Source organism: Lampetra fluviatilis, chromosome 41 (assembly GCF_964198595.1).
Source record: "Lampetra fluviatilis chromosome 41, kcLamFluv1.1, whole genome shotgun sequence".
Taxonomy (NCBI): Eukaryota; Metazoa; Chordata; class Hyperoartia; order Petromyzontiformes; family Petromyzontidae; genus Lampetra; species Lampetra fluviatilis.
In genome coordinates, this window is record NC_136315.1 from 465,325 (window position 1) to 488,847 (window position 23,523).

The 23,523-nt window shown below is 47.5% G+C and overlaps 1 protein-coding gene across 1 annotated transcript in view; it reads left to right on the forward strand.

Annotated features, from left to right (window-relative positions):
* The first annotated feature begins 10,016 nt into the window (after window positions 1-10,016).
* LOC144946408 (rho GTPase-activating protein 22-like) overlaps window positions 10,017-23,523 on the forward strand; it is a 44,189-nt gene continuing 30,682 nt past the window's right edge. The window contains exons 1-2 of the mRNA XM_078875210.1: window positions 10,017-10,434; window positions 20,931-21,292. Coding sequence (XP_078731336.1) covers window positions 10,374-10,434; window positions 20,931-21,292 — 423 coding nt within the window. The 5' untranslated portion in view covers window positions 10,017-10,373. The remainder of the gene's footprint in view (window positions 10,435-20,930; window positions 21,293-23,523) is intronic.

Below are 23,523 nucleotides of genomic sequence, written 5' to 3' on the forward strand. Positions count from 1 at the left end.
TCTGACCGCATTATCATTAGAAGCTATGCTATCCCCGAGTATTTACAGCAATATATTACCAATGATCAGTTTTATTAAATGTATGATTGGATAACACGCAAATATTAAAGCATTTAGGAAGGCGCATGTGGGTGGCCAGCAATTAAAACATGCATGAAATTATTAACATTGTGGGAGGTGTGGGGGTGATTATTTAAGCACAATTACAATTTAATTAAAATCAGAATTAAGTTGATTCATGATAGATTTTTGGGTCGGATCGCATGAATAAAATGTGTCATACACCCTCCACCACTGACGCAGCCAATTAAGAAAGTTGTCACGGAGACAATCGTGGCAATTTTTTTCCTGCTTGAGCATACGGATAAGTAAGAGTGCAGAGCACAACATTTAATAATTGGTTACGAGATTTTACTGGTCGTTACAACCAGCATCATCAAGCAGTTCCAGATTGGAGAAGGGTTCACAACTCACGTTTTAATTAGGCGATGTGACCCAAAAAAACAACTATGAATCATAATATTGGTCGCGAAAGCCTACAGAGTGTTAAATTCACATTGCAGTTGTGTGCCTGCTCAAAACAAGCAATGTGTCAGGGCACTTTGCATTGCCATTGCCTCTCAATGATATATTTTGTGTGTGATGTGCCATTCGGATACCGCGTATGTGATTGTGGGACACAATGTGTTGTTACACTACCAATACGTACATCATGTGCAGGTGAAGTCGAGTTTTGACTTAAGTAACAGCTAACCAAAAGTATTTTTATACCGCCTTTATGAACAAAAAATCCATTGTTGTTAAATGTTACTTCAGTAAAGAATAGATCCTGTCGTGCACAGGATTTTTTTTTTATAATTCATCAGTGATTACTTTACTTGATGATTCCACTGCAGAAAGCATGGACCAAAAAATAATGACATTTTCCAGGAGCATGACCATCCTAAAAATGTATCTTGGGACCAAGTAATGCTTTTCTCGGATAAAAATACAGCTTATTATTAATTTCACAGCTGGATGAAGACCTACTGATGCCCCATTTGGCACAGGAGTTGTTTGACCATAGTTAACCACGCTGCTCAGTACAGGTTTGTGAAAGGCGTGCCAATCAGGACTGGTTCAGATATTAATCGCCACTCTATCCGTGGCCAGGAATATAACTCCGCTTGCCAGATTTATATAGCGCAGTGTCCGAACCACTATTCCACCATTTTACTTCTGAAGTCGAGTAGAAGTCAATATGAATGTGGAGTATGTACACATTAAATACTGCACTGTATTGTGTTCATATGTTGTAGTTCTAAATGGGTTGTGAAAAGGTAATATTCCTCACGCAGCAAAACAAGTATTTCACCACAGAGTAACTTATACTTTATCTTACCCAAACACTAATATGCACTCCACAGCTTAAACAAGTGCGTGGCTTCCTCCATTTCGGCTCGGTGGATAATTTAGAGCTAGAGAAGGTCAAATTCACGATTTAGTTTCAGGACAAACTATTTTTTGTAATGGCTACCTTTGTACAGCCTTTGTGCCAATATGGATTGGACACGTCAACTCATTTAACAAGAACATGGATTTATCTCAGCTGGCAGCGTGAGATTTGAGCCCAGGACCTTGGCGGTGCTGCCGCACTGCTCTGCCACGGCTATTATCTCTGAATCACCCTGCAACATGGCGAGTGACACGTAGCGACAGCTCATGGCACTTGAACTGTCCTGAAATGTGTCTCCACCACACAATTTGGCTTGGTTAAATAATCATCATAATAATGGTCCAATTCTCAGTGTTCTCCACACCAGCACGTATCAAAGCTGATAGACTCACAGTAATGACGTCACATTTACTCTATTTAAGACCGAAACAGGAAGACTTCACAATTCTGGCCAATCGTCCGATGAAGCTGGTTGTAATCACCAGAGAAACGTCGTACTCGATTTGTAAATGTTGTGGGTTTACTCTCCAACACACCGGTTTGCTGAAGTAGTAACTAATAGGCACGTTTTGTGCACGTGACAAACATTGCGAATTGCCTGTGTCGGGTGGCGGTGGGTTTAACGACACATTTATATTTATGTGATCTAACTCCCAAAAAAACCTTTATTGTGGATAATATTGGTCGCGAAAGCCTACTACGTGTTAAACTGTTCAAACCCGAGTGTTTTCCCCTCCCAGTGGAACTTTCGGAAATTGCCAATGTTTACTGGCCACAGGCCCATGTGTTTCATCAGAGGGCAGTACAGAAAAACACATTGTTCTACAGAACTATTCTCCGACGTCTATGCCTCCATGCCTTCATAAAACCCACAAAGACCAGCGTGATCTCATCAACGCCATGACCGGTGCGGGGAGGCCCTCATCCAGCAGTGGATTGACAAAATGAGCTGCACATGTAAACAGCAAGCACTGTTGTTGTGCCCCCGCCATGACTGTTCCAGGCGTTGATACAGTACGAGGAGCTTTGAAAGATAACGATGTATAAATGTACCATATTATTCCGTAATAAGTGCCAGTTTCAAAATAATGAAAATAATAAGAATAAGAATTAAACATTTTCAACCACAACCCATACTTTGATATAGCCTCTGAGGCTGTTGATGAAAGTGGTGATTTGCCAGCATGCCACTGATGCCAGTTACAGTTCGGAATTTGTGTGTGTGTTCCCATCATTAGCTCGCTCGGAAAGCACTTGCCATTGCGCACAGCGAGCTGCGTCGCACATATCCACACATCTGCACCGTTCTGTTGTCGCTTTGGAGAGCGTCGTTATTGTCTGGATTTGCATCTTTTGTTTATTCACCATCAGTCCTGATCTATCCACTGCTGAACGAACGCCTCTCCGAGCCGTCAGCATTGTCGCGTGGGCTCGCGGTGCAGCAATCCGTAATAGCTCCCGCGCACAAGCTTGTTTCATCGCTCCGTCTCCACTAAATCATGCCCAAGCACACTTTCCAATGAGTCAGTGATTTCAATAACCTGTGCATTGTGTTCTTTAATCCCTGTGTTTCTCTTTCCACCTCTCGGTGAAATTCCAAGCATGCATCTTTCCCCATGCTTCTTTGCATACTCATCAGATCTTAATTTTAGAACTTTCGTGACTGCAGGAATTATTATTTGTTTCTTTCGGTTAAGTCACGTCTAAAGATAAAACAATAAATTAAATTAAATAATAGAATACGACGTTTCGATTGCAACACAAGCAATCATCATCAGGTATAATGAAATAGCGACATTCGCAGCACCACGTCTGTTGACCACTCATTGATATGCTAATTTTTTCTCTAACCCTCCTCCCTCTCTCTGCCTCCGCCCCCCCTCTGTCTATTTAAGACCACCACACAGAGACGATCACCCCTCTCTGTTACCTGTGTTGCTCTCGCTATGTATCTTGGTGATATCTGTCTGCTAATATGTCTGTCTATAGTTTTCTGGTTAGATTTTATGTCGCTATTTCATTATACCTGATGATGATTGCTTGTGTTGCAATCGAAACGTCGTATTCTATTATTTAATTTAATTTATTGTTTTATCTTTAGACGTGACTTAACCGAAAGAAACAAATAATAATTCCTGCAGTCACGAAAGTTCTAAAATTAAGATTGAACCACTTCTACGGGGAAGTTTTAAGCTTATCTTTTTTCTCTCTCTCTGGCGACTTGTTTTCTCTGCCTGTGTCCTCTCTTTAGATTGTTCACACTTAAATTCTAACTTAGCAATCTTTGAAATACGTAATCAACCAGGCTATGCGTTAATTGTGTGTTGACCGACCCTCTGTGTTGTATTACATTACATTTCGATATTTTACTAGGTTATTTAATTTTAGTGTGTCCTCCTGATTTTCAGGCTTGCTTGCCGTGCCATCGCATTCGCAGCACCACGTCTGTTGACCACTCATTGATATGCTAATTTTTTCTCTAACCCTCCTCCCTCTCTCTGCCTCCGCCCCCCCTCTGTCTATTTAAGGCCACCACACAGAGACGATCACCCCTCTCTGTTACCTGTGTTGCTCTCGCTATGTATCTTGGTGATATCTGTCTGCTAATATGTCTGTCTATAGTTTTCTGGTTAGATTTTATGTCGCTATTTCATTATACCTGATGATGATTGCTTGTGTTGCAATCGAAACGTCGTATTCTATTATTTAATTTAATTTATTGTTTTATCTTTAGACGTGACTTAACCGAAAGAAACAAATAATAATTACTCATCAGATGTTGTTCCATTTTCTCTGTCAGTGTCATGTTTCCGATCCACGTGTATTCATTGTGCAGTCCCGCAATTGCTTGCTCATGCCACTGCTGGTGGAAATGGCCCTTTGCTCCAGAGAGTCCAAGAGAGCTCCAGTGGAGCGCTCCTTTAGCGGGTATTTGGTCTATTCTTCCACCCCGGTCAGACAACTTGGAGGAGGTGGGAGTGACCCACACTGTAACCAACAACACGCGACCTGCCGATAAACCGGCTGTGGCTTCGCGTTTATACAGCAGGGGGATTTACGAAGCTGTCCTCTTGGTTCAACTGCCGCACTAGGAGGTCGTGCCAGCGACCACCACAGCGTCCTGCGTATTGTGTTTGTGGTTTGTTTAGTCATTTTAATCGATTGTGCAGATAACTATTGGCTGGAATTGTACAACTGTTGTCCTCGGATAAAGTGGAATATTAATTTGAATTTAACTTCCAAATGGAATAAATTGCAATTGTATTTTTTGCAGCAATTTTTTTTTTTACAATTTTTCAAGATCATCTTGGGTCTTTTGCTGCACGTCATGTTTTCTGGAGAGTTTTTTTTATCAAGTGGTTATTGGGCCTCAGTCCAGGAGAAAAGACTCGTTACAAAGGCTGTAATTACCCGATGAAAAAATACGAAGAGGATGTATTTTTTTAAAAAAACATCAATTTTGATTATCGCAGTGCTCTTCAATTACAGTCCTGTAAGGTCAAAGCCTTTTCTGTAGGACCGTATCACAATAATCAGTGTTACGTGAAAAAAGGTATGCGTGCGTGAGCTCCACATTAGGGCCTAGCGAGGCATCGATGGATAGATTCAAATCGACTTTTGAGGCTCACAACAAGCTTCGGTTTATACAAATGATAAGCAACTGCTATGCGCGATGCTACATTTAGGCTCGTGGAGCCAAACGGTACATTCTGCGAGATCGAAAGCAAGGAAGAAAAAACATGCGATGCGCTTGGATTCTGTAATGTTTTCCAATGTGCACTTTTCCTCGGAAGAATGTAATTAGTGGTAGTAACGGCAGCTCTCGCTCCGGGCATACAGGAAACCGTACATTCAGAAGGCCCTGGTGAGCCAACCGGGGTTCCAAATAGAGGCTCTACCTGGGAGAGCATGGGCAACCCTTTGATCAATGTGGCTGTTGTTTTCCAAGGTGAGTCCCACATAGCATCACAAATTTATACTAAAGTTTGGCTCATATTGACCATCTTTACAAGAGTTGGTGTGTGTCCCCCATCCTCCCCCGTTACTGACAGACAGAGCCGATGCATAAACGCTCTCAACCTTAGTTGGAAATTGTTACTAAGAAACAAAACGGCAAGTTTCAGATTAAAAAAAAACATTTTGGCATCGAATTGTGACCCTGATTGGTGACAATCTCATCGTTGGCAGGGTTCACGATAGCTCCATGACTCCATATGTAGTCTCGAGTCAACCTGAGGGTTACATAACAATGTATGAACTTGTACAGCACTTTGTATGTATGTAGAACTTCTTTCGCACCGTACGTAGCCAACCGCGCACTGCTGGATGAGGGCCTCCCCACACCGCGTGTAGGTCACGGGAGTTATTTGACCATACTTCACCGCGCGGGATCAGTGCGTGTTGGTGAAGGTGGCACCACCCCCTTTTAGAAAACCAGTGTTGACCAGCACTCGGGAAGTTTGCTCAAACAACCTCCCCCCATGACCGACAATGGCGTAGTGATGCCTTCATGCAGAAGCTCATTGTGCTGCATTTTTTTTTCCGATAAGTAAAGCCTTACGAATTAAGCGAATGATTTTGTGATTCTACATTCTAAGGCAGTGTGTTGTTGATGAGTGTCTTGAGTTTGTCTCACGAAGGAAACCTGACTAATTATCAAGAATATTTTCCATGAGTGTCCTAGCTAGTTATATTTACCCATTTTCTCCTGTTGCAATATGTTTGCAAATGTTATGTCATCTGGCCATTTATTCATTGGTTGAATAATAATTATAAAAATAGGATATTCTTTTGTTAAATATTATATAAGTCGAAAATGGATCTCTCGTGGACACGATGTTCCTATTGGATGTGCAACACGCTCCGTGTCTCCCTGACCATTATGTGTGGGATCCCAGTGGCAGATCACACACTCACTCACGTAAGAATAAAACATATATATTATGACTGTGCATGGTGCCCACGTGTCTCTTTTGAATGGAATCTCATACGAGGGGAATAATATTAAATAATGATCCCCTTTGGTGGACGCGATGATTTCATGAATGATCACCATCAACCAGCCTTTAAACAATCCGCTGCTAAATGAAGGCCTCCTCCCCATTCTGCGATATAAATAACCCACCTGGCAGGGTGCCTGCCTTCTACACACGAAGCTGATTTCATTGCTCCATCTCCTCGGTTGGAAGGAGGAAGAATAGGCTCGCAGCATTCAGCATAAGTCATGCACATGTTTGAACACCATTACGCATGGGATTAACAGAATATCGAATCATCAGCGCTGAAGAGAAAATATTATCATTGTTTGTACCTGCTTATGGTGAAGTATGGTTAAACAGCACCCAATGACCGACACGGTATGGAGACGTTCCGATAGGAGACCTTCACGCAGCAGTGGATTTACATAGGTGCTGCTGTTTTTTTTTACCTTAATTTACCTTCAACTGCTAAGATTAAAGACTGATTTTAAATAATAAACGTCGCCCTATTGTATTAGTGTTTTTCTTTAGGGCAGGCGGTGCTATTTGCGACGAATGGGTTGAGTGAGTTGTTGTGAATGCTTATCAACCCACTGCCAATTCAACATCACACGAGTGTATCACCACCGTGTATTTTATGTATATACACAGGAGACAGTGTCTCTTTTTTACGCTGTGGTTGCGGAGTTAAAATACCGCGGTGGGTTTTTAAGGAGGTGGACCGTGAATGTTGATTCACATGCACACGACGACGATGATGATGCACGATATATAAAAATTACACTTTTTTTTTTCAAAAATTCGTTGTGCGGGGTGCGGTGGGGTGGATGGGTGGGAAATAAGACAACAACAAAAAGCATTGAACGGAATTCCAGACGGAACGAACTCGGTATGCCGCGGGCGTGTTGAGCGAGCCGTGCTCGGCGTGTTTAATCGGAACGCGTGGGGGCTTCTCTCTCTCCTCTGCTCCGCCTCCAAGAGGCAGGGATGGTCGTCGGAGTGGTGGGAGCGGTGGTTGGTGGTGGAGAGGAGAGTGAGGAGGAGGCGGCAGCGGTGGCGCTGCTCCATTGGGGGGGGGGGCGGGATTTCGATTTATAAAGTCCGAGCGAGATGACAGGTAGAGATTGAGCAGAGATGTAGTGAAACGAGAGAGATGTCGGTAGACGTGAGAAGATTCTGAGTTTAAGATAACAAGGAAGATGCAGATGAGGTAGAGATGTAAGTGAGATGATCGAAATGTAGATACAATATTAAGCCGACGAGAGGGGATACATACAAATGAGACGAAAGATGAAGCGAGATCAGAAAATTAGAGACGGGAGACAGATGAGAGACCAGAGATACAGACAAGATATGGATGAAATCGATCAATTAGCTCCACTGATAAGTAATTCGCTTTTACGGTACAGTATTAGGATTTGAATTCGAGCTGATCTTTGGATAACCCAAATATATATTCATTACTCCGGGTTAACTGCTCCGTACGAGTCCAGAGCAATTGCCAGCGCACGTCGCAGAAGTCGGGTCCCCTTGCGCAACTTGCGGCCCTTTTGTCTTTCGCTTTATTTGCTACTGCCCAGCGTCACCGCTGGGAGGAGGAGAAGGGAGGAGGATGGGGGGGATTTCCGATGGAGGAGGGGTGGAGGGGTTTGACAAGAGGGAGGTTGGAGAGAGCGTCAGTGGCGCGTAACACCACCGCGCGTGGCGCTTGTGGGGGCAAGGATGGGTAGGGTGGTGATGGTGAGTGGTGGTGGGGGGTGGGAGGACGTGGAGTCTCCGCTCTATTCTCTGCGTCTGAGCACGTGCCGTCTGAGTTCGATTCCCCGTGCCCACGGCTTCAACGTCAGTGGTGAATTAATGAGCCGGTGCCGAAAGCGATATGTGTGAACATGAGTGCAGGAAGACAACGGCGGCCGGGCATGGTGATTGACTCAACCGCACCCCACCCAACCCCTGGCCGCTACTTCGTGTGCTGTGCTGGCCTGAATAAGTCCCCGCTAAAGCACTTGTCTCAGCAGCCTGAGAAAGCCTACACAGCGGACACGTGTGTGTACACGTGTGGTTGAGAGCGGTAGCGCAGCGGTTAGCGCACTGCGCTACGAACCCAGAAAACGAGAGTTCGATTCCCGCTCATGGCCAACAGCAAAGACGAATATCTAAACCTTCCCGTAGGTTGACTCAGCCTTATAAATGAGTACCTGGTGCGGTGTATAGACACCAACACTGGGGAGACAAAGGCGGCCGAGCGTGGTGGTCTTATAATAGGTGCTACTTAGCTCACGAGTCTGTTACAGACTATATGGGCATCTTTGGTTTTGTGTACACGTGTGTGCGTAAATTGTAGGCTCGCTGCTTTGTCGATCATAGAACGTAAACACACATGTTGTATGTGGGACGCGTGTGTGTGTGTGCATTCGAGCGTGGTGTGCCAGGGTCGGTAAACCTGGGTTCGAACCCCAACCATGGGGCTGACATCAAGTTGGCAGCTGCATCTGAAATCGGATGTTCTCCTGCGTCTTCAATAAAATAGTGCTGTACTGGAATATTTTTTATATAACACAAAAAAAGTGTACTGTTATTCCGAATTGTGCAATGTTATTTTCCAATTATCAAGAGGAAGACGTAATCGGCATTTGTCGTGTTGGAAGCCCGAATGATTTTTGTTAAAGAAAAAACGAATACCTTGGTGCGTTGGAGAGACAAAAGCGGCCAGGCGTGGTTGATATGCCTCACCCAGCCCCAATCGCGGCCTGCGTGCCTTAATAGGTGCTCGCTAACAGCCCCACTCCACCCCTCCAAAGCGTGCGTACGGCTACACGGGACCATGATCTTTGCTTCTGCGCGCGTGCGCGTGTCCATTGCTCAGCGTCATTGTTCAAAACGAGGCGCAAAGTGATGTTGCGTATTGCGAGTGCGCGCCGTGCTGGTAGGTGGATTGGTGGGTGGGTGGGTAGGTGAATGGGTTGATGGGTGGGTGAATGGGTTGGTGGGTGGGTGAATGGGTTGGTGGGTGGGTTTGTAGTTGGGTAGGTGAATGGGTTGGTGGGTGGGTTGGTAGGTTGGTGGGTAGATGGGTTGGTGGGTGGGTGGGTTGGTTGGTGGGTTGGTGGGTTGGTGGGTGGGTTGGTTGGTGGGTGGGTTGGTGGGTTGGTGGGTTGGTGGGTGGGTTGGTGGGTGGGTTGGTGGGTGGGTGGGTTGTGGGTTGTTGGGTGGGTGGGTGGGTTCATTAGTAGTGGATGGGATAGATGTGGAGATGGGTGGGTGAGTGGATGCGGATAAGTGGGATGGGCAGGTGGGTTGTCGGTAGGTTTGATGGCTCGGGTGGGTGAATGTGTGGGATGCGTTGTCACTTGGTGGGATGGGTGAGTCAGAAGGTGGGTGGATGGCTCAATGCGTGGACAGGATGGTCGGCCGGTAAGGTTGATGGCCGTGTGGATAGGTGGATGCGATGGTGGGTTGGTGGATTCGTAGGTGGGCGAGTGAGGGAGGAGACGGAGGGGGGCGAGGAGAGAGGGAGGACTGCTGAGAGGGCGGGCGGAGGGAGGGAGAGAGAGGGGGGTGATTTAGGGAAACAAGGAGAGAGAGAGAGGGGGGGAGAGCGCGAGGATGGGTGCAGGACACCCCTGCTGGAGGGTGCTGGATGCGTGGACGGTGGCGATGTCGGTGGTGATGTTGGTGGTGGTGTTGGTGGCCGGGGGAGATCGCGAGGATGAGGATTCCCGGACACTTTGTTGAGGAGGCCACGGCTCGAGGAGGGCGTTGTCTCGCCGCCGTCTTCCTCCACACCGGCTGAGCGACCGGCTGAGCGACCGACCGGCGGGCGGGCGGGGGGGAGCAGGAACGAAGCGGCAGGACGAACGGAGAGGGACGAGAGCGAGCGAGCGAGAGAGCAAAAGGAGAGGGGGAGAAGGGGAAACGGAGCCTGCCTGCTCGCTCGTTTCCATAGCAACCCTGGTCCGATGCGGCCAGCGACTGCCATGAATGCAAAGAGGCTGAACGTGTGGATTTGTGTGTGCTCCTGTAGGTAACCGAGTCGTGGCTTCTCTCTCCTCCGTCGCGCCTATATCTGTGCGTCTCTCGCTCTCTCTCGTCAGTGACCGGCGTCTCTCCACGTATCCTGTCTGTGCAATGTCTCGTGTGTGTCTCTCTCGTGTGTCCGTGTGTGTCTCTCTCCGTGTGTCTCTCTCCGTGTGTGTCTCTCTCTCGTGTGTCTCTCTCGTGTGTCTATCTCGTGTGTGTCTCTCTCGTGTGTCTCTCTCGTGTGTCTCTCTCGTGTGTCCGTGTGTCTCTCTCGTGTTGTCTGCCTCTGTGGATAACCGAACCGGCGTTGTGTCTCCCCGTTGTCGCGCCTCCATCTGTACGTCTCTGTGCGGCTACCTGCTAGCCGGTGTGTGTGTCAGTGTCTACGTGTGTGTAGTCTGTCTGTGTGTGTGTCAGTGTCTACGTGTGTGTAGTCTATCTGTGTGTGTGTCAGTGTGTGTAGTCTATCTGTGTGTGTGTCAGTGTCTTTGTGTGTGTGTCAGTGTGTGTGTGTGTCAGTGTCTACGTGTGTGTAGTCTGTCTGTGTGTGTGTCAGTGTCTACGTGTGTGTAGTCTATCTGTGTGTGTGTGTCAGTGTCTGTAGTCTATCTGTGTGTGTGTGTCAGTGTGTGTAGTCTATCTGTGTGTGTCAGTGTCTGTAGTCTATCTGTGTGTGTGTCAGTGTGTGTAGTCTATCTGTGTGTGTGTCAGTGTCTGTAGTCTATCTGTGTGTCAGTGTCTACGTGTGTGTAGTCTATCTGTGTGTGTGTCAGTGTCTGTAGTCTATCTGTGTGTGTGTCAGTGTGTGTAGTCTATCTGTGTGTGTGTTAGTGTGTGTAGTCTATCTGTGTGTGTCAGTGTCTACGTATGTGTAGTCTATCTGTGTGTCAGTGTCTACGTGTCTGTAGTCTATCTGTGTGTGTGTGTCAGTGTGTGTAGTCTATCTGTGTGTGTGTCAGTGTCTATGTGTGTGTAGTCTATCTGTGTGTGTGTCAGTGTCTACGTGTGTGTAGTCTATCTGTGTGTGTGTCAGTGTGTGTAGTCTATCTGTGTGTGTGTCAGTGTCTGTAGTCTATCTGTGTGTGTCTCAGTGTGTGTAGTCTATCTGTGTGTGTCTCATTGTCTGTAGTCTATCTGTGTGTGTGTCAGTGTGTGTAGTCTATCTGTGTGTGTGTGTGTCTCAGTGTCTGTAGTCTATCTGTGTGTGTGTGTCAGTGTCTGTAGTCTATCTGTGTGTGTCTCAGTGTGTGTAGTCTATCTGTGTGTGTGTCAATGTCTCCGTGTCTGTAGTCTAGCTGTATGTGTGTGTCAGTGTATGTAGTCTATCTGTGTGTGTGTCAGTGTCTGTAGTCTATCTGTGTGTGTGTCAGTGTATTTGTGTGTGTAGTCTATCTGTGTGTGTGTGTCAGTGTCTGTAGTCTATCTGTGTGTGTCTCAGTGTGTGTAGTCTATCTGTGTATGTGTCAGTGTCTCCGTGTCTGTAGTCTATCTGTGTGTGTGTCAGTGTGTGTAGTCTATCTGTGTGTGTGTCAGTGTCTGTAGTCTATCTGTGTGTGTGTCAGTGTGTGTAGTCTATCTGTGTGTGTGTCAGTGTCTGTAGTCTATCTGAGTGTGTGTCAGTGTGTGTAGTCTATCTGTGTGTGTGTGTCAGTGTGTGTAGTCTATCTGTGTGTGTGTGTCAGTGTCTTTGTGTCTGTACTCTGTAGTCTATCTGTGTGTGTGTCTTTGTCTGCTTCTGTAGGTAACTAAGCCGGCGAGTCTCGTTTGTCGCGGCTACGATGGAGCGTCTCTTTTCAGATACCACTCTTGTTGTGTGCCTCTGTACGTGTGTGTCGCTTTGTTTCAGCGTGTATATGTCTGTGTGTGTGTTTACCTGCCTGTATGTACAAGTGTGGTGTGTGTCTATGTGGTCGACTCAGCCTCAAATGAGTGGTGGGTAAACATCGCCACTAGGGAGACAAAGGCGGCCGGGCTTGGTGCTGGTCACCTACCTGTGATGAGCCGGCCTTCATAGGTGCTCGCTAACAGCACTTGTCCCAACAGCCTGTTACAGGCTATACGGGGGATCTTTGTCGTTGTTTGTGTCTATGCGTGGGTATATGTGTATCCGTGTGTCTGTGTATTTGGTGTGTGTTAGTGTCTACCTGCATATGTGTGTGTGTCTATGTCTCTGTCTTCATGTGTGTCTGCGTGCGTCTCTGTGCGTCTGGGTGTGTATCTCTTTGTATCTGTGTGAGTCTGTATGGTTCCTATCTGTGGATGTATGCGTGCGTCTCTACGTCTCTTGGTGTGTCCATGTCTGTAGCTACGTGGCATTGTCCGCACATTGGGCTATGAGGGATGAGTTAGATTGCTCCACTGCCTTCTGCTGTACGTGCAATGTCCTTTGTTATTTATCCACCTATTTCAATGGACCTGAATTTTGGCTTTACTTGGACTGCTGCATGTGAATGTTTGACTTTTTGTGATTTTAATTTTTCCCATTAAATCCACATTTGTTGGGGAAAACCCCCAATCCATATTGTGTTCGTGGTGATTTCCTCCAGGCCTTTGTGTTTTTCATATCCCCATGGATTTTTCACATTTATTTTTATTTCTCCAATGTACATTTATTTTAATGGAATGTTTGTGTGGTTTTGCCAGACCAGTTTTTATTTATTCTGAAGGCGCTTTCTCTCTCTGATATTGTCCCAGAGTTGGCACTGCCTATTTTCAGCTGACGTTAACGACGAACCTACATCGATTGCGAATCGTATAAAATGTAGTGTATCTCATACATATTCGTATTTGTAAACAATTTTCATTAACAAAAATTCCATGGTTATTTATTAATGCATAAATACGCTTAAATAGTAATACACAGGATTACACTGCAGCCACCAGTGTATTTGTACAACAACACAATCCCGACACAAATTATTATGAAATAAAATGTTCACCGCGTGCAATTGCGCTCGACAAATGGAACAGTTGATCATTTCAACACGCTGTCTCCGGCGTTCGTTATGCGGCTGACCTTAGTTTGACGAATGTGATGTCACACCTTTCATGGACGTTGATGCATTTTTGTGCATGGGGGGTGGTTGGTATGCGGTGCGCAACGCCGCGTGTGTGTGTGTCATGTGTATATCATGCGTCTGACGCTGCGTGTGTGTGTGTCATGTGTATATCATGCGTGTGACGCCGCGTGTGTGTGTGTGTCATGTGTATATCATGCGTGTGACGCTGCGTGTGTGTGTCATGTGTATACCATGCGTGTGACGCTGCGTGTGTGTGTGTCATGTGTATATCATGCGTGTGACGCCGCGTAGTGCCTGGAGAATCACATTCCGACAGTCTGCGGCGAGGGGGCGTGCGGCCAGTGAGCTTTGGGAGCCTGGGGCTCGGGTTTAATTGTCTCGGGGAAAGGGCGGCGGTGGTGGGGGAGTTACCCGACCTGTCTGTGCGGAGCTGGTCCACCCGGTGGTTTGGCAGCTGGCTTCGGGGAGCCAGGCAGGACATTCCCCAAATAGTCATCGCCCGACTTGCCATTGGCGAGAGATGACTCCGTGCGCGCCGCGCGGGTGGCGATCGCGTGGGCTCCACGTGACTGGCCGACGCGCGCGCCTCCCGTGTCTCTCGTCAGGCGCGCGTGCCTCGAATACAACCCCGTGCCTCCTCGCCCGAGCACAGCAGCTGTCACCAGTGGCAGCGTCGTCCACGGACGGCCTCGTTGCTCAGCTGCGGGGCGAGCCCCTCGCGGTCGGAACGTTACAAGTTCAATTCCTGGTTAGGGGCTTGACTCGGCCCATTATCCCTCCAGGGACAATGAAAACAAACTTTGAGGGGAAGTCAACAATGGTGACTTTCCACCACTGTCTCGGAGCTGTAAACGGCACCCAATGTCTCAATACTTATTTGGGCACGTGACCTTAATATCATAATCATCGTCATCACTATCATCACCCATTCCAAAATCCACTGCTGGCACTTCCATCCTGAATATGTTACTGTGACCTCATGTTGCTGCACTCCATCTCACTGTCCCGACGGGTACAACCATTAAAGCATGGTCCCATTTCCCGTTTGGCAGCCCCACGTTTGTTTACTCGCTTTGTTCATGTCGTCCGTGAGCCCAGAAAAGAGGTCGTATAACTTTCGCGGTTCTCTGAATGTGGTCAAAAACAAAGTAAGTACGTGCTTACCATTTGAAATTAGTATGTTATTAAATAATTCACTGTTATTAGCCTATAAATAAAATTGTACGTCGAGAATGTTGCTATCTTAGGTGGTACCAGTTTCTGCTCTGGCTCATGGACTAATTCCAGAGATGAAAACTTGGCAGAGTGAAACTTTTTCTCGTTAGTATCGAGTCAGATGCTGTTGGTACACTTTGGCGTGTTTATCCGGCAAAATGTATTTTTAAAAAACCCGAGGAAAACTGTAGCCCAAAAAGCAGCAATGCTTATGACCATTTTTATTGACCAAGATAGTTAATCATTATGATCCGGCTGTAATCAGTGTCTAAAAGCAAAGATTGTGCCAAGAACGGCATTTGTCAAATATTATTTTTAAAAACTCAACTATTTTTTACATTTTACCAGATCAGGCCCACTGAGCGATATAGATATTTTTCAGAAGTGACCTGGTCACAATGATAGCTCAACGAAGTGGCTCATCATGTAGAAATTTGTATCAGCCAAATACTCTAAACAGTGTTTCTAAATTCTTTGGTTATTTCGGTAAAGTCACGTATAAAGATAAAATAATAAATTAAATAATAAATAATATTATTTTATCTTTATACGTGACTTTACCGAAAGAACCAAAGAATAATTCCTGCAGTCACGAAAGCTCCAAAATTAAGATTGAGTGTTTCTAAATGTGGAGGTAAACACCGGAGGACTCTGACACGTGGCCACGGGGAGAGAGACATGCAACTCCAAATATACAGCAGCAGGCGTCAGGGTCAGGATTACGAACCTACGACCTCCTGTAGACCAGGCGAGGTAGGTAACATTTCGCCACCGAGACGCCCCCTAATAACATCCCAAAATAAGCACAATTTATCGTGCTTTGTCTTTCTGCTCATTTGCATACAAAAAAATTCACCTTGCACCGTCATAACTTTCTAAAACGCTAGCAAGGCGACTACTGTGTATATACGGCGTGGATGTAAAGCCTCTTAGACGTCGATCCAACAAATCCGTCGTGGTGTTTTTTTTTATCTTGTGGCTGTGTTTTGAGTAACAACTCCCCCCCCCCCCACGTTCTAAAAATGCTGTTGGAAAGTAATCAGTTTAGTAACTTAAAAACAAACGAGACTTTCCTAAATGAAGTGTCTTTGGTAAGTGCTTCGTCACCACGAAATACAATTCCCTCTTAGTAATTGTCCGCTCGCGATGACCTGCACGCTGCCATTACGAGTTTCAGATGGAAACGTGAGCATCAGACGATTCCATCATTTGTCACGCATATGTCTTAGGGGTTTTTGTGTGTGTTTAACAATGAACCCCTTGACCGTACAAAGTGTTCTTATCGTCCTGGCGCCATTCCAGCATTAAGTTGTGGCTCCATCTCGCGTTTTGTGGTCTACCGATTCTCAAGCTACCGATTCTACAGCTCGGCTGTAGACTTCGTTTCTGGTGCTGTCGACCGCCTCACGATCATCAACCTCCCCCCCACCCCACACCCCCCGGGGTGAGAAGCGACGATAATTACACCTGCAGCTGCGTCCCGTCTCCAATTTAGTGGCAGTGCGCCACAAAGAGTGGCACGGAGTTCCGTCATCCACTGAAATGGAGTCACGAGCCTTAATCATCTAGTTGGACAATTATACAAACATTTACGGTCAGTAAATCATTGACTAATTCACCCGGGATGCGCCCGTTCACACCAGGTGGACGTTTTGCAGGAATTTGAGCCTGGATATTGTCTGGTTGGTCCTTGGATGAGCGATGGGCGTGCGTTAAACAGGTGTTATAGGCTGTGGAGCTACGCTGTAGGCAGCAGAGGGGCGATGTAGCAACATTCATTGTCATGCCGTACTTCTATGCTGTACTACTCGTGTTTATCAGCCCACACTGACCAGCGTGGTGAAGTATGGGCGAGATGTTAACTACCTCGCCGAGTATGCGCGAGGTCGTGGGTTCGATCCCGACCCTGACGCCTGCTGCTGCTGCTGTATATTTGGAGTTTGCGCGTCTCTCTCCCCGTGGTCGCGTGGAATTTTTCTCCGGGTTCGCCGGCTTTTCCCTCCACATTTACAATCAATATCACGCGTTTTGAGTATTGGGCTGCTGTACATTTTCACGACGATAAACCACTTCGTTGAGCTATCATTTGTGGTCAGGTCGCTTCTGATAGGGAGGTATATAGCTCAGTGAGCCTTACTTGGTAAACAAAACTGTTATTGTAGTTTAGTTGAATAACTCCTCATGATCCGTATTGTGTGGGGAGGCCCTAACGTAGCATCGTCTTGACAGACGGGCAGTACAATATACAGGTGTACCATTCACCCTGTAAGCCACAAGTTGACATTTTATTTTCTTTCACAGTATAAAATGTAATTGCATGTAGTTTGTGATATACTTTTTTTAAGATAACAAAATAAAACGTTGGTAATTAAACCATTCGCTGACGCCCATGTCAGACACAAATATACTCTGATTAAAAATTAGACATGGTTTCCAGTCACTGTAAGCGGTAACAATTATATAGTTTCTATGTCAGCTTCAGATGAAGGTTGCTTTTAAAACAACATAGGAATTGTGCACAGAGTGCATGCCTGTGGAGCGGAGATGGCATGAGACGGGCCGTGTTTATTCATTCTTCATCTGCTTCCTTGTAAAGTATTTTAAAGTTGAATGAATATTTGATCTAGGACAACTCCTTTAAAATGAAAGGTATATATATTTCCTCACACTGTCTGAGAAAGTACAAAAATATCGCTTGACCATCAGCACCGTCAATTACAGTGTTCAATCTCTATCCACTGCTGGATGAAGGCCTGGCTATGCTGATACCAGATCTCCTAAATTTGAATACAAGGGCAGTAGACATTGGGAGTTGGTGATCCCAGAGACAACGTTGTGTCTGGCGTGTACGTACCATAAATGAATGATTTAATTGTTTCTTAGTAATACCGTGGTTGCGAGTACAAATGCATACCACCTGTATTTATAAAGCAATCCAGTACAATGAATGTATCGTCACACAACACAGTTGTATTGAAACATTTCATCAGCAATGATCTATCTATCGCTTGATGAATTCCGCTCCATGCCATTCCCCCATAATTCATCTCACTCCTGCACAGGAACTGATCTCATTGCTCCATGCCCACGATGATCATTCTCTCAGGAGCAATTATCCACCATTCCATCACCAGCCTCAACCAATGGCCGTCATCCCATGTTAGCGATGTGAAAAAGAGCTTAATAGCTCATCGGATTCCTCCAGTATAAATACAGATTTTTATTCTGTTCTGCTCAGACCGACTTTACTAAAGCCGTTAAGATGACGCCTCTGTTTTGCATTCGGTTTCTTCGCCAGACGTCGTGGTTCCGTCGTCTTCTTCTTCGTCTTCTCCGTGTGGCTAATCTTCACGTGAGAGCGACGACTATCATTTTACACCGAGGTGGTTCGAGGCAGACAATGGCGTCAGGCGGTAGCAGAGTCGGTGGAATTTCAAGCACGCGCTCTCGGCCTTGCTCACTTCCATCCCTTGTCCCAGCGGCGGCGTCGTCGCCGGCGCGTTCCTCTGAGCGACGTCGTGGCTGCTCACGTGGGGCCGCTCCTCTGCAGTCACGTGGGCCCGCGGCGCTTCATGGTCGACTCGGAGGTTTTCAAAAGGCGCTCCGTCCTCGCTCTCGTTCTGCTCTTGGATCATTTTGAATGCCATCCACCTTCAATCGTTGTTCCGTGCTCTAGTTTGTGTGCCTCCAGCAAATTGTTTCAGTGTTGTTTAACACACTTGGTGTACATGGCTTTTGCTTTGCTCACGTTATTAATAGATTACCGGTCTATTTTTAAGGTCGCTATATTATTTACGGCCCTTTGCCAATTCACTGGCGGACGAAGGTGTGTCCGTGCCATGTTGGTAACGGGTGTTGTTGGCCATACTTCACCACGCCGGTCCGTGCAAGTTGGTGCAAAGACCTATCCTGCAGCCTGTAGGGCAGGTTCAGGTATTACTCTCCAAAAAACGCAAGTGGCTCGAATCAAAATGCAATACGCGTGGCCACTGCGCCACCACTCACCCTCATTGGCAGATGGGAAAAGCCAAACCATGGAGACCTAAGGACCAAATATATATATTCAGCATCGTATTGATAAATATATTCTTAAGCTCAAAATACACACATCGAGTTACGCACGTGTAAGAATTCAACGTTTTCCGATGTGTATGTGTTGTATGTAATGGGTGAATGTAAACCGTGCAGCCACTAAACGGTGCTACCATCTCGATTTCGAAATCAGCTAAAGCCTCCCGTAAATAAACGTGACGACTGTGTGGCCACCCGACTCTAAATCCCCCCCCTCGTATCGATATACCTCGATATCTCAATGAGTTAAAGCCTCCCGTGTATCACGTGCCTTCTGTGCAGCCCCCCCGAGTCGCTGAGCCCTCCCCGTCGCCCCCTGCGAGAATAGCCGCCGCTCCTCCTCCGTGCCGAAGCGTCGAGGCCCGTCCGTAGCCTCCTCCTCTTTGCTCGAGTTTCCGTTCCTTTTCCCTCCTGTTTCCCCATTCTTTCTCTCCTTCACTCTCTCCTTCATTCCCGTGGTTTGGCCACGGGTACAACAAATCGCTAGTTACAATGTTATAAAACACAAATACGAATTTTGCATTCGATTGCAACCCACGAGGTGCAACAAATCAACATCCAATCACAATTCAGCGATTGAGAGAAATTACCAAATCCCCAGACAGGCACGTGGCGGTAGAAGACCTGTCAAGCTGGGACGTGGCCAAGCTGGAAGCCACAGGACATGGCGCTTTCTCACCCCTACCCACGAAGACGAGGAGGCGCTTTAAGGGTTCATAATTACCCAGGGCACAGGTGTAAATATTACCAAAGTTACAACGTCATTCCATTTAATTAAAGTACAGTAATGACGTCTGTGACTTACAAAACAGGTTGTGACTCATGCTCGGCGGCTGGGGCACCGTGTGGTCTATTTTTAAACTAAATGTTTGGTTAACTGACACTTTTCACAAATTACCTTTTAAAGCAACACTTTGAGTAATTTTGCTTTCGGCATGACTTTGAAATCACCGTACATATGTGCAACGTATGCAGAGCAAATGGCATATACTTTACGACCTGTTGTTTATTTGTTTTTGGTAAAACGAATATTCAATCGTACATTTCATCCCATTATCGTTGCACTGCTGGACGAAGGCCCTCTCCCCACGCTGTGTCGGTCATGAGGGTTCTTGTTTGACCGTACTTCACCACGCTGGTCGAAATCCGGGGGTTACAAAGAAGGGGGTGACAATCCGTTGAGGTATATCAATCGCCAACTGATGTTAGCCGTGGGCAGATATGGAACTGACCACAGTTACCAGCACGGCAAAATACGATCAAACAGAAACACCCCATGACTTAGACGGAATGCAGAGTCCTTCATCCACCAATGGACTGACAGAGGAGTGTGAATCATTATAAATTCATATATATGTTGGACAATCTGGAATGATTAATGGAATTCTGTTGAAACCTATCGGGATGCTCACATCACCGCCTTGTCTGTTTATTTCCTCCCCAGGGCTTCAATTCTCACGTATAATTTCCTATATAGCCAGAGCCATAGCGAGAGGTATCCTGATGTGGTGTTCAGGGAGCACAAATATTTTCTGGGTCGCCAACCCGGACAGCCCCCCCGAATGAATGTCGCCACTGATCCTCCCTCCTGGAGTTGCCACGGCGGTGTAACGGTCGGCACTCCGGACTTGCAACGCAGGTCGCCTGTTCCATTCGACCTCCTGGCACGTCAGTTGAAGCGACGGTGCGAGCTCCCTAAATCCTCCCCGCCTCTCTCCACCACTCAGCAGCAAAGATGAATGTGCGCACCACAGCAACGTCAGTTGGCAGATCGCGCACGGTGAGATAGAGGCTGGGAAATCCCACCTCTGCCAAGACGGCTGGCCAGCGTGGACGAGTCAAATGCCCTCCAGAGGGGCTCTCTGGAGCTCCCTCAAGTGGAAGCCCCTTCTGCCAGCAGTGGCGCGAGCAAGCCATTGCAGGGCTGCGCTTTACCACCTTTTATTACTTTGTACTCTCATGTGCTGTGCGGCGTACTGTTGAGTGTGGGCCTTGTGCCATTGGCCTGGTTATGAACATTTTCCACTTTTTCCCATAGGAAGCTGTGGAGCGACCTCAGGAGTTTCGCAAAATGATTGTTCTTTTCGCTCGGCACAGCCTGCGCCAGTCACCTCTGCCTCCAGCTCATCTTGCCGGTGATCTCTCCCCCGTCCCGTCACCCTCCCGCGCCCACCACGCCACCAACCCCAGGCCGTTCCTTCAGTCTCGTGATGGCAGACGGCGCTGCCCTGGCGAGCCGTGGCGCTTCGGGCCAGGCCATGGCATCTCGAGCCGCGTCGGCCGCCGCCGCCTCCCTGCCGGGCTTCGCCAACGCCGCCGGGGTGGGCGCCGCTCTCTCGGCCGCGGCCGCGTCGCAGGCCCATGCCGGCGGTCGCAGGGGAGAGGCCGGCGGGCATCCGGGGTCGGCGTCGGGGTCGTCGCGCCGCGGGGTCCTCAAGAGTGGCTGGCTCAAGAAGCAGGGCGGCTTCGTGCGCTCGTGGCACGCGCGCTGGTTCGTGCTGCGCGGGGAGCAGCTGTGCTACTACAAGGACGAGGACGAGAACAAGATCCTGGTAGGGAACTCGCGCTGCACGCCGCGGTGTTCAATTTCAATTCGCGCGCGCATGTGTGTGCATGGTAGGGGGCACAGGTGGTGCATCAGCTGGTCATCTCAGTCAGTGAACCCATGGCACCTGGGTCTGTCCGGTGACCTACCAGCGGGCGTTCAACACTTTATGTGGCCTTAAAGTGCACATAGCCTGGCACAAGTGCCGTGGTGAAAGCGCCTCCACTTAGTGGCGATTGGTTGTTGTTGTCGTTGTGTGTGTGCATGTGCGGTTAGCGTGCTGCGCTTCGAACCCGACGACCCGAGTTCGATTCCCGCTCACGGCCAACACCAGTGATGATTATCTTAACCGATCCTGGGCCTCCCCTAGGTCGACTCATCCTCGAATGAGTATCTGGTGTGGTGTGTAAACATCACCATTGGGGAGACAAAGGTGGCCGGGCGTTGTGTTGGCCATCCAACTCCTCGTGTACTGTGCCGTCCTTCATAGGTGATCACTAACAGGACTTGCCCCAACAGTGTGTTCAGGCTATGTCTTTGTGTGCATGTGTGTGACCGCACTGATTGGTACAACTACCGGAGCATTGTCTTCCTCCGTGTGCTGGGAAAAGTCCTGGAAAGGATTATCGACTAGAAAGAAGCGTTGAGGGGAGCCCCAATATGCTTTCAAGTCGGGTTAGCGTCAGCAGTCCTGCACACACGCGTAGGGGATTTCAACAGGAGGGGAGGGTGGCACACTGCAGACTATTCGCAGGACATTGTTGCAACTGTCTACAGAATGGGTCCCACAGAGAATGGAAGGATGCCCTCCCTGGTGGTCCCCTCCCCTTATCAGTCCCAGCGAAACAAACACCTGCCTGGGTACTGTGTGTCATCGAACGCACCACTCCCTCGGCTCTCCATGAGTGTAATGCCGTGCTTGTGCAGAGGTTTGAGGATCTCTCGTACCTGGGTAGCGTGCTGATGATTAGCTCCTGTGTGGTAGTGGAGGTCTCACTGAATGAGTCGAGTGGCATTATTTTTTCATCAACTGCGTAACGCCGTGTGGAAGCTGCCTTTGCCTCTCTACTCTTGCAAAGCACGAACGCTTTACAGGAACACCTACGCTGGCTTGAAACACACAGTATGCTCTGCCTACCTTTTTTATCCTGGATTTATCCAGATTGGATTGTATATGTATGAATATTGAACCTCTTTCACACCGCACGTAACCAACCGTGCGAACTGGAGGATAGGAACTCACAGTTTCCAATGGCGGTGATTTTATTGCATTCACGTACACGAGTGACGTGCTTGAGCCCTTATCAGACTTAGATAAAAACACGTATCCTTTTTTTATGTAACAATTAAGGAGCGTGGGGGTCTCGTAGAACCAAACTCTGCGAGAATACCCACAGTTTTCTCATTCCAGGGCTGTTTCCTACCAGACCAGAGCATTCTGGGTGCCCGTGGTAGCTTCCATTATTCTATTAACGCAATAAGAACTTCACTCAGTAGTGCCGGTGGGACAGGTCGAATGGGGGAAAAAAGGCAGGTTTTTTTAAGTAACTAAAAAAAATTTCGATAGAAAATATTCCGCTAATATTTCAGACGATTTTTTTCTTCTTCCGAAGGTTCATTAACGCTCGAGCCGTGCGGCATTTTTGGTCCCAATCAGACGACTCACCCAGTGACTCAGTTCCTCTCGAGGATAAGGAACGCCCTGTTCACTCTACCCGAGTAAGTGCGGTCTGGCGATATTTTTTTTTTAAATCGCCATTTCACAATTTTTTGCATTTGGATGACGCTCATGTGCCGGGATACACCGGCGGCGCACCGATGTGAGCCTTTGCAATGACTCACCGTCTCTGGCAAACCTCCACCATCACCATCGCCGCCACCATCATCATCATCATCGCCAACAGCATCACCGTGTCACACATTTCTATCGCACCTTTCAAACGCGTGCAGTGTTCCCCGTGCCCAGCGGCTGATTCATGATTGGTGAGCAGCCCGAGGTGGCAAGGTACAAGAGAGGCTGAGCAACAAGGGACTTATTTTTTGTCTCCTAATTAATCACTCGGGGTTGGATGGGGGGTGTGGCCGAGTCAGGGGTTGGGGGGACCTTTGGCAAGGGCAGCGATATGTCATTGATCTGTAGTGGAACTTCAGCCAAGGACCCTGGGGTTAATGCTCCCTCTGCTTATTTTCAAGGAGTAAGACCCGGGTCTTTAATGCGGACACGATGACGAAGCTCTG